General features: G+C 38.3%; 1 protein-coding gene across 1 annotated transcript in view; it reads right to left on the minus strand.

Moving 5' to 3' along the window:
• Positions 1–13882, minus strand: part of DNAH14 (dynein axonemal heavy chain 14) — a 362094-nt gene that overhangs the window by 271947 nt on the left and 76265 nt on the right. Inside the window, exon 17 of the mRNA XM_064276952.1 lies at positions 12582–12923. Within this exon, the coding sequence (XP_064133022.1) occupies positions 12582–12923 (342 nt within the window). The remainder of the gene's footprint in view (positions 1–12581; positions 12924–13882) is intronic.

Consider the following 13882-nt stretch of genomic DNA (forward strand, 5'->3'; position numbering starts at 1 on the left):
AAGAGTCACTGAACTTGAAGTTATATCAATACAAATTTTCCAGTGTGAACAAGAGAGAGAAAAAATATTGGAAAAGATCAATACAGCTTCAAGGGCTTACAAGATAATTAACAAAGTTCTGAAAAAAAAAAAAGTCCAACATTTGTAACACTTGTGCCATCAGAATCCCAGAAAGAGAGAAGAGCGAGTTATTGAAAAAATATACGAAGAAATAATGGCAAAATGTTTCCTAATTGACAAAGCACAAATATCTACAGGTTCAAGAAGTACAGAAAATCCCAAACAAGGTAAACCCAAAGAACTCCATGCCCAAACACATCATAATTGAACTGCTGAAAATTAAAGACAAAGACAAGATCTTGAAAACAGCCAGAGAAAAATGACACATTATTTCAAGGGTAACATTAACTTATACTGACTGTAGATTTCTCATCAAAAAAACCCTGAAAGCCAGAAGAAAGTGGCAGGGTATTTTTAAAGTGTTAAGAGAAAAGAATTTTCAGCTGAGGATCCTATATATCCAGTGAAAATATTCTTCAGAAATGAAGGTGAAATGAAGACATTCTCAGTTTAAGGAAAACTAAGAGAATTTGTTGCCATCAGATCTACTTTAAAGGAATATCTAAAGTAAGTTCTTCAAATAGAAGGAAAATTATACCAGAAGGAAATATGAAACATCAGGAATGAAGGAAGAACAATAGAAATGGGTAAACAGATTACTCTAGAGTTAAAAAAAACATGTATGAAGGTTGAAATAAAAAATTATAACATCTGATGGGATTTTCAAAGTATGTAGATATAATGTATAAGACTGTATAATACCCTACTCCAAAAGCTAACAATCTTTCATTTGAACTGCCATAGACTTCTGATATCTATGCATCTATCTCCTCTTTGTTCTTCACACTGCCACCAGATTGATACTATCTAACCAATCTTTAAAAATAGAAAAAACTTCTTAGAATTAAAAAAAAAACTTATTAGCGTGACCCAGTCGGACCCTGCATGGTTTGCTCCCTGCCTATTTTTTTAGCCTAATTTTATCTGTTTCCACTGTAGCCACATTGGGCTTGGTCCAACAAACATGATGCTGAAGCCATTTAAAAATCCCTAATAGAACGTTTTGAAAAAGAATATGAGGAAAAACTCACCTATCAGATATCGGCGTGTAGCAAAAGTACAACAATTGAAATAATGGGGTGCTAGCACCCAGCAATGACCAGAACATCAATGGGAACAGAAAGTTCTGCAACAGAATGAAGTATCTGAAGACACTTCAATTAGCATCCAGCAATGACCAGAACATCAATGGGAACAGAAAGTTCTGAACAGAATGAAGTATCTGAAGGCACTTCAAATCAATGTGGAAAGGATGGATCATTTAATAAATGGTCTAAGGACAGTTGGCTACCTACTCATAAAAAAACTAAATTTAGATCCTTATCTCCTGCTGAATTCCAACATATATCACAGATGGAAAGAAAAGATTTAAATGTAAAAAATAAAGCAATAAAAGTATGAATAATTCACAGGTAACTCTTTATGTGAAATTAGGGTAGAAAAAGACCTCTTCAGTAGAAAACATGTAAACTGAAAATTTATGTTCAGGATTAAAATTAAAATAAATGACATATTGGTAAGATATATTTCCCAAGGATTACCATTCTTAAAATTTAAAGTACTCTTACAAGTCAATAAAATAAAATTGGACACATCAATAAAAAAATGGGCAGAGGACACAAAATCACAGAAGACAAAATGAACCTCACTAATAATGTTTCAGACTGCCAAAGAAGGGGGGGGGGGGGAAGACAAGAAAAAGAAAATAACTAGTATTTACTTTCTAGTATTATTTCTAGTATTTACTGGTGGGAATGTATGTGGATAAAAACATTTGGAAGGTAATCTGACATTTATTCTTTATCAAATATTGACTGTGCGTTTACTACATACCAAGCTCTGTTTTAGGGGAAACATCAGGGAACAAAACAATATGTATCAAAAGTTTTTTAAAAAAAATTTATGCTCATGAGCTATTAATTATCTTTTGGGAATCCTTAAGAAAAGTATTAAGAATATGCACCAAGATTTTCAAGGATGCTAACACTGGCAAAAATCTACATGGCCAAAATAAGAGATTGATTACATACATTTGAGTACATTCATATAATGGAATTATGAAGGTACTGAAGACAATGATTTGCATTCTATATTTATTGACATGCCGAGATGTCATGATACATTGCCAAGTAAAGAAATCAGGTTATAAGACAATAAGGATAGTATGATACCAATACATATAAAACTATATAGAGAAAAGTCTGGAAGATATACACCAAAACAATAGAAAGGGTTTTGTCTGGGTGGAGCATATCTGGTGTTTATACTTTTCTCCTCATCTGTGTTTCTATTTTCTTTCTGAAATGTAACAAAAAGATAACAATAATGAGGGCAAGAGGGGAAAACTGTATGTGGAGTAATCTCAGCTCTAGACAATTTTTTTATATTCATAACGAAGGATGTTGGGGAGATCCATCACCAAAACAGTCTTTCTGTGATGCACCCTAGAAGGAATACAAGTCAACTTGGTAATAGAAAGGTTGGAGGCAAGTTATGAAATACTGGCTAAAAACCTTCTGTGTGGAATTCTATTATAGGGTTCAATGAAATCTGAGTTTCTTGCCAAGGTCAAACCAGGAGTATTATGTTGAACTCGCTTCCACAAGAGGAACTACCCATTAACTTCACCTATCCTGTTGGGTACTTTCTGTATATATGGCTTGTCAACTATCTAACGATAATGTATGGTAGAGACAATTGATTTTTAGATCACATAAGTCTTCATAAAGTGCCTGGATTGTACATGACGGGAAAAACAAAACTGTTCCAACTGTTCAAGTAGTCTACTAGCATAATAGGAAAGGAATTTTAGTCTTTACTCAGATTGAGGTTTATAGAGCAGTCAACATTGAAGAGGATGAGCGATTCATTAAAGAGAGCCAGGAAAGCTGTTCGACGAGGCTAGAGGAAGAAAGATTCCAATTTCCCCTATTAGAATACTGAGGTTCTCTAAAATTGTTGCTGTTATGAGAAGATTTCTTACTACCATATAAATCAATGAATAAAACCAATTTTCAAAAATAAGATAAAATAAGGAAATATCAAACTGGAACAATAAGAGTTAACAATGATCAGATAGGCAGAGCCAATATGGATAGGCAGAAGTACCATGCCATCCCTCTGTAGCAAAGACCCAAAAAACTAAGTAAAACCTACAAACGTCAATCCTGGAACCCTAAGCACCAAATGGAAGAATAAAGAACTCGATCAAGCACAGAATGGAATAAGAAGCTGACAAAAAAACAGACGAGGAGAGCTACAAGGTGGGGGTCCCCTATTAACTAACATGCCCATCAACAGATGAATGGATAAACTATGATACGTACACACAATGGAATAGTACGCAACGATAAAGAACAATGATGAATCCGCTAAACATCTCACAACAGCTGGAGGGCATTATGCTGAGTGTCACAAGCAATCACAAAAGGACAAATGTTGTATAAGACCACTATTATAAAAACTCTTGAAAAAGGTTTACACACAGAGAGAAACAATCTTTGATGGTTACTGGGGAGGGGAGGGAAACTCTGGTGGCGTAGTGGTTAAGAGCTACAGCTGCTAACCAAAAGGTTGGCAGTTCGAATCCACCAGGAGCTCCTTGGAAACGCTATGGGGCAGTACTACTCTGTCCCATAGAGTTGCTATGGGTTGGAATCGACTCGAAGGCAGTGGGTTTGGTTTTTAGTGGTTAGGGAGGGGATGGGTAGGAAGGGAAAAACACTAACTAGACAATAGATAAGTGATAATTTTGGTGAAGGATACGACAGAACACAATTCTGGGGAAGTCAGCACAACTTGACCAAGGCAAGAACATGGAAGCTTCATAGACACATCCAAACTCCCTGACAGACCAAATTGCTGGGCTGAGGGCTGGGGATCATGGTCTTGGGGGACATCTAGCTCAAACGGCATAGTACAGTTTATAAAGAAAAAATTCTACATCCTACTTTGGTAAGTAGCATTTGGGGTCTTAAAAGTTTGTGAGTGGCCATCTAAGATACTCCACTGGTCTCGCCCCATCTGGAGCAAGGAGAATGAAGAAAACCAAAGGACAAATGGACCACAACTACTACAGCCTCCACCAGACTGAGTCCAGAACAACTAGATGGTACCCAGCTACCACTACTGACTGCTCTGACAGGGATCATAATAGAAGGTTCCGGATAGAGCTGGAGGAAAATGTAGAACAAAATTCTAACTCACAAAAAAAGGCCAGACTTACTGGTCTGACAGAGACTGGATAAACCCCTAGAGTATGGTACACCATTTTAGCTCAGTAATGATGTATCTCCTGAGGTTCACTCTTCAGTCAAAGATTAGATAGGCCCATAAAATGAGACTAAAGGGGCACATCAGCCCATGGGCAAAGACTAAAAGGCAGGAGGGGACAGGAAAGCTGGTAACGGGAAACCCAAGGTCAAGAGTGGGAGAGTGTTGACATGTCATGGGGTTGGCAACCAATGTCACAAAACAATGTGTATTAATTGTTTAATGAGAAACTAATTTGCTCTGTAAACCTTCATCTAAAGTACAATAAAAGAAAAATAGAAAAGGAGGGTGAGAATGGTTGCACAACTTGAGGAATGTAATCAATGTCACTGAATTGTACATGTAGAAACTGTTGAATTGGTGTATGTTCTGCTGGGTATATTGTCAACAACAAAATTTAAAAAAAATTTTTAACAAAAAAGATCAGATAAAAGTAAGAGATAAGTCAAAATAAAAGGATAAAAATCAGAAAACGAAAAGCTAAAAGACAAAGCATTTCAGATAAAATAAAATTCAAATGTAAGAAAAATTTAGAATAAGTATTAATACCTAACATTAATTGGGCACTTATTATGTGTCAGGCATGATTCCAGCTGCCTTAATACTACTACTACCCATATTTAACAGACGATGAAACCAAGGCACACAGCTAGTAAGTGCCAAAGCTGGGACAGAAATCCTGGGAATCTACTTCTAATAAGGAAATCAATAAATAAAAACTTTAAATGATGAAAACACTTAAAAATAGTCACGGTAGGCCAAGTAAATCTAGACCTAAATTATTCAGGAGACAAAAATATGAAAAAGTTTTAAAACAATGAAAATAGGAAACAAGAAAACAAAAAAGGCGCTAACATAAATGTCTAGAGGGTCCTCTAGGCCAAGGCAACTCTCCTGGCAGGAGCTGGAGGACAGAAAATGGAATGCTTTATGTCCTATAATTTCCTCCCACTTATGCTTCTTCCTCTAGTCCCATTCCTATCTCTAGCTAACAATAACCATAGAAGGGGAGCTGGAAGCCTTCAGTAAACAGCCAATACTAACAGATTTTCTTTATACCTCATACGTTCTCATAATGTAACAACAAGAACAGTGAAAATGAGTATCATCAATTCACAGTATTTAGAATTAGCTACCACACAGAACTACTGATCCTTCTTGTTTCCAACTTTCGCATTCCAATCACCAGTAATTATCAATGCATCTTGACTGCATGTTCGATCAATTTCAGACTGTAGCAGCTGATAAAAATTTTCTATTTCTTCATCTTTGGCCCTAGTGGTTGGTGCGTAAATTCGGATAATGGTCATATTAACTGGTCTTCCTTGTAGGCGTATGGATATTATCCTATCACGGACAGCGTTGTACTTCAGGATAGATCTTGAAGCGTTCTTTTTGATGATGAATGCAACACCATTCCTCTTCGAGTTGTCATTCCCAGCATAATAGACTATATGATTGTCTGATTCAAAATGGCCAATACCAGTCCATTTCAGCTCACTAATGCCTAGGATATTGATGTTTATGCGTTCCATTTCATTTTTGATGATTTCCAATTTTCCTAGATTCATACTTCATACATTCCAGGTTCTGATTATTAACGGATGTTTGCAGCTGTTTCTTTTCATTTTGAGTGGTGCCACATCAGCAAACGAAGGTCCCAAAAGCTTTACTCCATCCACGTCATTAAGGTCAACGCTACTTTGAGGAGGCAGCTCTTCCCCAGTCATCTTTTGAGTGCCTTCCAACACGGGGGGCTCATCTTCCAGCACTGTATCAGACAGTGTTCCGCTGCTATTCATAAGGTTTTCACTAGCTAATGCTTTTCAGAAGTAGGCTGCCGGGTCCTTCTTCCTAGTCTGTCTTAGTCTGGAAGCTCAGCTGAAACCTGTCCTCCATGGGTGACCCTGCTGGTATCTAAATACCGGTGGCATAGCTTCCAGCATCACAGCAGCACACAAGCCCCCACAGTACGACAAACTGACAGACAAGGATCAGTAGTTGGAAAACATGGCCTTGGTGATAGAAACAATGATGGAGATCGAATGATAGAATTTTGCAAGACCAACGACTTCTTCATTGTAAATACCTTCTTTCACCAACATAAATGGCGACTATACACATGGACCTCGCCAGATGGAACACACAGAAATCAAACTGACTACATCTGTGGAAAGAGACGATGGAAAAGCTCAATATCATCAGTCAGAACAAGGCCAGGGGCCGACTGTGGAACAGACCATCAATTGCTCATATGCAAGTTCAAGCTGAAACTGAAGAAAATCAGAGCAAGTCCATGAGAGCCAAAATATGACCTTGAGTATATCCCACCTGAATTTAAAGACCATCTAAAGAATAGATTTGACGCGTTGAACACTAGTGACCGAAGACCAGACGAGTTGTGGAATGACATCAAGGACATCGTCCATGAAGAAAGCAACAGGTCACTGAAAAGATAGGAAAGAAAGAAAAGACCAAGACGGATGTCAGAGAAGACTCTGAAACTTGCTCTCAAACGTTGAGCAGCTAAAGGAAATGTTGAGCAGCTAAAGGAAAAGGAAGAATTGATGAAGTAAAAGAACTGAACAGAAGATTTCAAAGGGTGGCTCGAGAAGACAAAGTAAAGTATTATAATGACATGTGCAAAGAGCTGGAGGTAGAAAACCAAAAGGGAAGAACATGCTCGGCATTTCTCAAGCTGAAAGAACTGAAGAAAAAATTCAAGCCTCGAGTTGCAGTAGTGAAGGATTCCATGGGGAAAATATTAAACGATGCAGGAAGCATCAAAAGAAGATGGAAGGAGTACACAGAGTCATCATACCAAAAAGAACTGGTCGATATTCAACCATTTCAAGAGGTGGCATATGATCAGGAACCGATGGTACTGAAGGAAGAAGTCCAAGCTGCTCTGAAGGCATTGGCGAAAAACAACGCTTCAGGAATTGATGGAATATCAATTGAGATGTTTCAATAAACAGATGCAGCACTGGAGGTGCTCACTCGTCTGTGCCAAGAAATATGGAAGACAGCTTCCTGGCCAACTGACTGGAAGAGATCCGTATTCATGCCTATTCCCAAGAAAGGTGATCCAACCGAATGTGGAAATTATAGAACAATATTATTAATATCACACGCAAGCAAAATTTTGATGAAGATCATTCAAAAATGGCTGCAGCAGTATATCGACAGGGAACTGCCAGAAATTCAGGCCGGTTTCAGAAGAGAACATGGAACCAGGGATATCATTGCTGATGTCAGATGGATCCTGGTTGAAAGCAGAGAATACCAGAAGGATGTTTACCTGTGTTTTATTGACTATGCAAAGGTGTTCGACTGTATGGATCATAACAAACTATGGATAACACTGTGAAGAATGGGAATACCAGAACACTTAATTGTGCTCATGAGGAACCTTTACATAGATCAAGAGGCAGTTGTTCGGACAGAACAAGGGGATACTGATCGGCTTAAAGTCAGAAAAGGTGTACATCAGGGTTGTATTTTTTCACCATACCTATTTAATCTGTATGCTGAGCAAATAATACGAGAAGCTGGACTATATGAAGAAGAACGGGGCATCAGGATTGGAGGAAGACTCATTAACAACCTGTGCTATGCAGATGATACAACCTTGCTTGCTGAAAGTGAAGAGGACTTGAAGCACTTACTAATGAAGATCAAAGACCACAGCCTTCAGTATGGATTACACCTCAACATAAAGAAAACAAAAATCCTTGCAACTGGACCAATGAGCAACATCATGATAAACGGAGAAAAGACTGAAGTTGTCAAGGATTTCATTTTACTTGGATCCACAATCAACAGCCATGGAAGCAGCAGTCAAGAAATCAAAAGACGCATTGCATTGGGCAAATCTGCTGCAAAGGACCTCTTCAAAGTGTTGAAGAGCGAAGATGTCACCCTGAAGACTAAGGTACGCCTGACCCAAGCCATGGTATTTTCAATCACATCATATGCATGTGAAAGCTGGACAATGAATAAGGAAGACAGAAGAGCTCATGCCTTTGAATTGTGGTGTTGGCGAAGAATATTGAATACACCATGGACTGCCAAAAGAACGAACAAATCTGTCTTGGAGGAAGTGCGGCCAGAATGCTCCTTAGAGGCAAGGATGGCGAGACTGTGTCTTACATACTTTGGACATGTTGTCAGGAGGGATCAGTCCCCGGAGAAGGACATCATGCTTGGTAGAGTACAGGGTCAGTGGAAAAGAGGCAGGCCCTCAAAGAGGTGGACGGACACAGTGGCTGCAACAATGGGCTCAAGCATAACAACGATTGTAAGGATGGTGCACGACCAGGCAGTGTTTCGTTCTGTTGTGCATAGGGTTGCTATGAGTTGGAACCGACTCGACGGCACCTAACAACAACAACCACACAGAAAAACTTGAAATGGTCCGAAATCTTATGACTCTTACATGAAAGAAGCTTGTTAGTTTACCAATTTGACAAAAATCCTAAAATCTTACGTGACATTGTCAGTAAGTTGTGAAGCTGAAACAAACTTTCCTAAATTATCAATAATAAAAAGTAAATTCCGTCAACCAGGCTAGAGGGAAGACTGAACTTTCACTCGATTTTTTTCTAGTCTATGTAAAAGATATAACAAAGACCTTAATATATGAAGAGGCAACTAAAAAACATGCAGCCAAAAACTTACGAAAGAAGTAATTAAGAGGCATATCAGACAATTAATGAATAAAATATGGCAAAGGGGAAATTTTGTGATGTGTGTGGTACATGTCAATTTTTTAAATTTATGATTTCTTGTAATTTTCTCCTTATTCTAAATAAATATTCACTTTGGTTTCTAATTTCGTATTCCTTTTCTTAAAGAAGTTGGTCAAAATGCATAAATAAGCTTCAGGGCTCCGACAACATGGGCTCCTACTGACTAAGGTTGTTCGTGCTACAAAGATCAACCTGTCAGCAACAAAGATCAGCCTTGGGTTCCTGATACAGCACCATCCTTCAATCATACTATCTAGCACTTAGCGACAAGTCGATTACATTGGATCTCTTCCATCCTGGAATGGGCAGCAATTCATCTTGACTGGAATGACACACATTCCAGATAGGGGTGTGCTTTCTTGCTCTCAGAGTTTCAGTTCTCACCAACATCCAAGAGTTTACAGAATCTCTGATCCATCTACAAGGAATCTCATATAATATCATATTGGGCTAACGGACCCACTTTATAGAAAAGGAGGTGCAACAGTTGTCACATGACCATGAGATCCATTGGTCTTATACGCCACACCATCCAGAATCTGTCAGTCTAATGAAGCAATGGAATGACCAAATGATAGTGAAGGTGAAGCACCAGCTTGGAAAGGATACCCTTAAAAAGGATGGAACTCTATCCTCAAGGATATAACACACACCCTAAATGAATGAGAAAAAAAAATTTTTTTTTTGTGCTGTGTCCTCAATAAGTAGGATAGTTGGATCTAAGAACCAATGGGTAGAAGTAGAAGTGATCCACCCACTCCCAGTGAATCACTTGGGGTATTTGTGTTTGTGGGTTTTGCAAGTCTAGGCTCTATGAGTTGTAATACATGTGCAGTGGCAGAGGCTTTAGTTGGATCCACTAACCTTCCTCTTGTGAATTTCCCAGAAATTAGCCATAGTCCTGGAGGAGCTGTTTCCAGATTGGTGGCTTTATACAAACCACGCGGATCCAAATGGCACAAGAGGTGGGCAGTCGTGGATGCTTTTGTTTGTTTCCCAAATCTACCCACTTCAAGAACAAGATACTCCCCCAGCTGCTGAGTTCATTCCCAGGAACTGCCTTTGGCCGAAGGAAGCTTGATCATTCAAGATTATAGTCCCTCTGCAAGTCCACAGTGAATGTGTAAAGATCAAGCCCTCTTAATTCAAGTTGGGATAACTCTGCAGGGTCATCCCTGTTCTGGAGATTCCCTGTGGGATCAGCTAAATCTTTTTCGACTTCTCCCTATGTCCAATCTTGATTCCATTAGTCTCTCACGGATGTTGCCGTCAAGAGCATTCTCCAATAAACTCCCTGCATGCAAATCTCCACTGCAGACCCAGTGTCCAAGGGAACCCAGTCTAATGCATTTATCAAATACTGCACAGGGAAACCTGTGAGAGCTGGAACTTGATGTGACTGTCCTGTTTTTTGGGGTGGTCTCCCAAGTTTTCCCCCTTTGACAGGGTGCAGTCACCACTTTTCTATCGCTCCCTATTTAGTAGAAACTATTTGAGTTCTTCTCTGACAGGTTTCTGCCTTACACAGGTTCTGGCTTTCTCAGGTTTTACTGAATAAACAGGCTAAACTACATGTGTGCCTGTACAGTTCATAGATTTCTAGTAGTATTTTAAGACTACAATTGGATATGTGCATCAAGTACTTTCATACAGCTAATTCTTTTCACCTTTGTCATATCTGTGTGAAACAGTATAACCCCACTGTATAGATGGATAAATAGATGCAATAAATAACATATACATAGAAGGTGCTCAAAATATCTTGAATAAGTATGAGAGTAATAATTTGTAGCGGTACTGAGGAAAGGGTAGTTATAAAAAGCAAGGGTTCTGGAGTCCTGGTTCTTTCTAGCTGTGTGATCTTAGGCAAGTTGCTTTACCTCTTTATATTTCAGTTTTTTTTCATGTAGATAAACAGGTAAATTACGCAATCCCTGTAAAATGCCTAGCATAGTTCCTGATACTTAGTAAGTGCTCAATAAATATTAAGGGGCTTATTTATAGTTTGCTTCTCATGATAAGTGAGTTGGAACTATCATCACCACTTGGCCCAGAAGGCCCAGAAAGATTTCAGGGGTTTTACCCTTTTTCTGCCATGGGCCCCTCTGGCAATACGCTAAAGCCCAGGGGAAAAGTTACCAACTCTGCTGTGGTTTGTTGTCTACATTCATTCACAATTGAAGAAAATGCTAAATTTCAGTTAGAGGTTAGTGAAAATGGAGATGTAGTTTTGTTTCCCATTCAAGTTCACAAATCTTCAAAATCGTGTCTAATAATGTAGATTCTCAGGTGAAGAATTCTTAAATTATTTACCCAAGAGAAATCAGCACAAAGTATACAAGATAAGGTCATGGTAGCTACATAGACACATCCAAACTCCCTGAGGGACCGAATTGCTGGGGTGAGGGCTGTGGGGACATGATCTCGAGGAACATCTAGCTCAACTGGCATAACACAGTTTATAAAGAACATGTTCTAAATCCTGCTTTGCTGAGTAGTGTCTGGGATCTTAAAAGCCTGTGAGCAGCCATCTAGGCTAGTCCACTGGCCTCACCCCTTTGGCAGCAAGGAAGAATGAAGATAACTGAAGATATAAGGTAAAGATTAGTCCAACGGACTCATGGACCACATCTACCACAGCCTCCACCAGATTGAGTCCTGTAAAACTAGATGTTGCCCAGCTACCACTACTGACTGCTCTGACAGGGATCACAGTAGAGGGTCGTGGCCAGCGCTGGAGAAAAATGTAGAACAAAATTCTAACTCAAAAAGAAAGACCAGACTTGCTGGCCTGCGAGAGGCTGGATAAACCCTGAGAGTACAACCCCCAGACACACTTTCAGCTTAGCAGTGAGGTCACTCCTAGGTTTTACCCTTCAGCCAAAGATTGAACAGGCCCATGGGACAAAACAAGACTAAACGGGCGCACCAGCCCTGGGGCAGGGACTGGAAGGCAGGTGGGAAAAGGAAAGCTGGCAACAAGGAACCCAGGGTTGTGAAGGGAGACTGTCGACATGTCGTGGGGTTGTTAACCAATGCCATAGAACAATCAATGTATTAAGTGATGAGAAACTACTTTGTTCTGTAAACCTTCATATAAAGTACAATAAAAAAAAATTATTTACCTAAGATTCCACATAAACCAAATACCCAAATACCTAAGTTTACACAAGACTAAGACCAAGCTGATGATCAACTCAACATCATGTTTGGTATAGTAGAGGGCCACCAAAAATGAGGGAAACCCTCAATAAGATGGATTGACGTGATAGCTGCAACAATGGACTCAAACATACCAACCATCATGAAGATGGCGCAGGACTGGGAAATGTTTTATTCTGTTATACGTAAGCTTACCATTAGTCAGAGCTGACTTGACAGCAACTAACAACATGAAGATAAAATAGATTTTTAATGAGAAAACAAAAATAAACTTACCTTTTCCTTTAAATTAATAGCATCAACCCGTAGACCGGTGATATACGCTTCCAAATTTTCTTTGAATTTACCAAAAGTGGCCTCTTTATTTGCTTCACTTAACTTCACAGCTGTTTTTAGTTGACTAAACTTGATAAGAAGGATTTTATATATGGCAACTTGCTCTTCTGGAATATGGATCTGGTAATACTTTACGACTGCATTCAGCTGAGCAATTATTAAGTACTCTTTTTCTAATTTAGATATTTTTGAGGAAATGGCATCCACGAAAGTAAAATGTTCCACAAATTCTTCTATTTCAGTGGGTTCACATTCTAGCTTTCTCAGTGATGATTCTACTACCTGAAAATCATGGACACATCATTGTAATTACACAATGATATTTCAGGATTATAATACTCTTTTTAACTTATCTAATTAAAAATAATAAATAATAACAATGATAACTTTAGAAAAAAATGAAGATGTCATCCAGACATAATTTAAAGTATTGCTTAAATTCTAGGGCATTAACGTGGTCAGATCCTTCTATTGTTAACAGAATGAACTTGGATATATCTCCTACATAAAATAAATGTCACTAACACACAAAGGAAGCACTACAATGTATAACTTTTTTCACAAGAAATAAATGTAGTAACAATAGCAAGAGTATGACTGAAATGTGAATAGGCATAATAACTGCTACCATTTTTTGAGTGTTTATGTGCTCGGCTTTTTATATACATGATCTCTCTTTATTCGTATGTTTGCTAATTACGTGTTACCTCTGGTTTGCACAGGAGGAAACTGAGTCACTAAGGGATTAGCTAGCTCAAGATCAGTAATTTAGTGTGTTATAGAGCTATGATTGAAACTCAAATCTGATTCTAAATCCCATTGTTTTCCACTGTGCTGTTGTTCCCTTGTAGCCATTGTAACATCCACACTTTTCATAGGTATATGTATATAATTTCATAAAATTTTCAAAGTAATTGTATTTCTATATTCAAATCACAATTTTATCATACTTTCCTCATGTTTCAAGGTTTCTTAATGAATATTTATGCATAATTTTGGAATCAAGTCAGTTCAATTTTCAATCTTCATAACCTTGAATTAATTCCCTGTGTATGTTTCTTTAATTATTGAAACAATATCTTATTTGATTATGAAAATAACAGATGCTATGCACTGATGTTCAGTGCAGCACTATTCACAATAGCCAAAATGTAAAACAATCTAAACGTCCATTAACAGATGAATGTATAAGCACAATGTGGTATATACAGACAATGGAATACTACTCAGCCACGAAGAGA

The sequence above is a fragment of the Loxodonta africana genome, chromosome 25 (assembly GCF_030014295.1).
Source record: "Loxodonta africana isolate mLoxAfr1 chromosome 25, mLoxAfr1.hap2, whole genome shotgun sequence".
Lineage (NCBI taxonomy): Eukaryota > Metazoa > Chordata > Mammalia > Proboscidea > Elephantidae > Loxodonta > Loxodonta africana.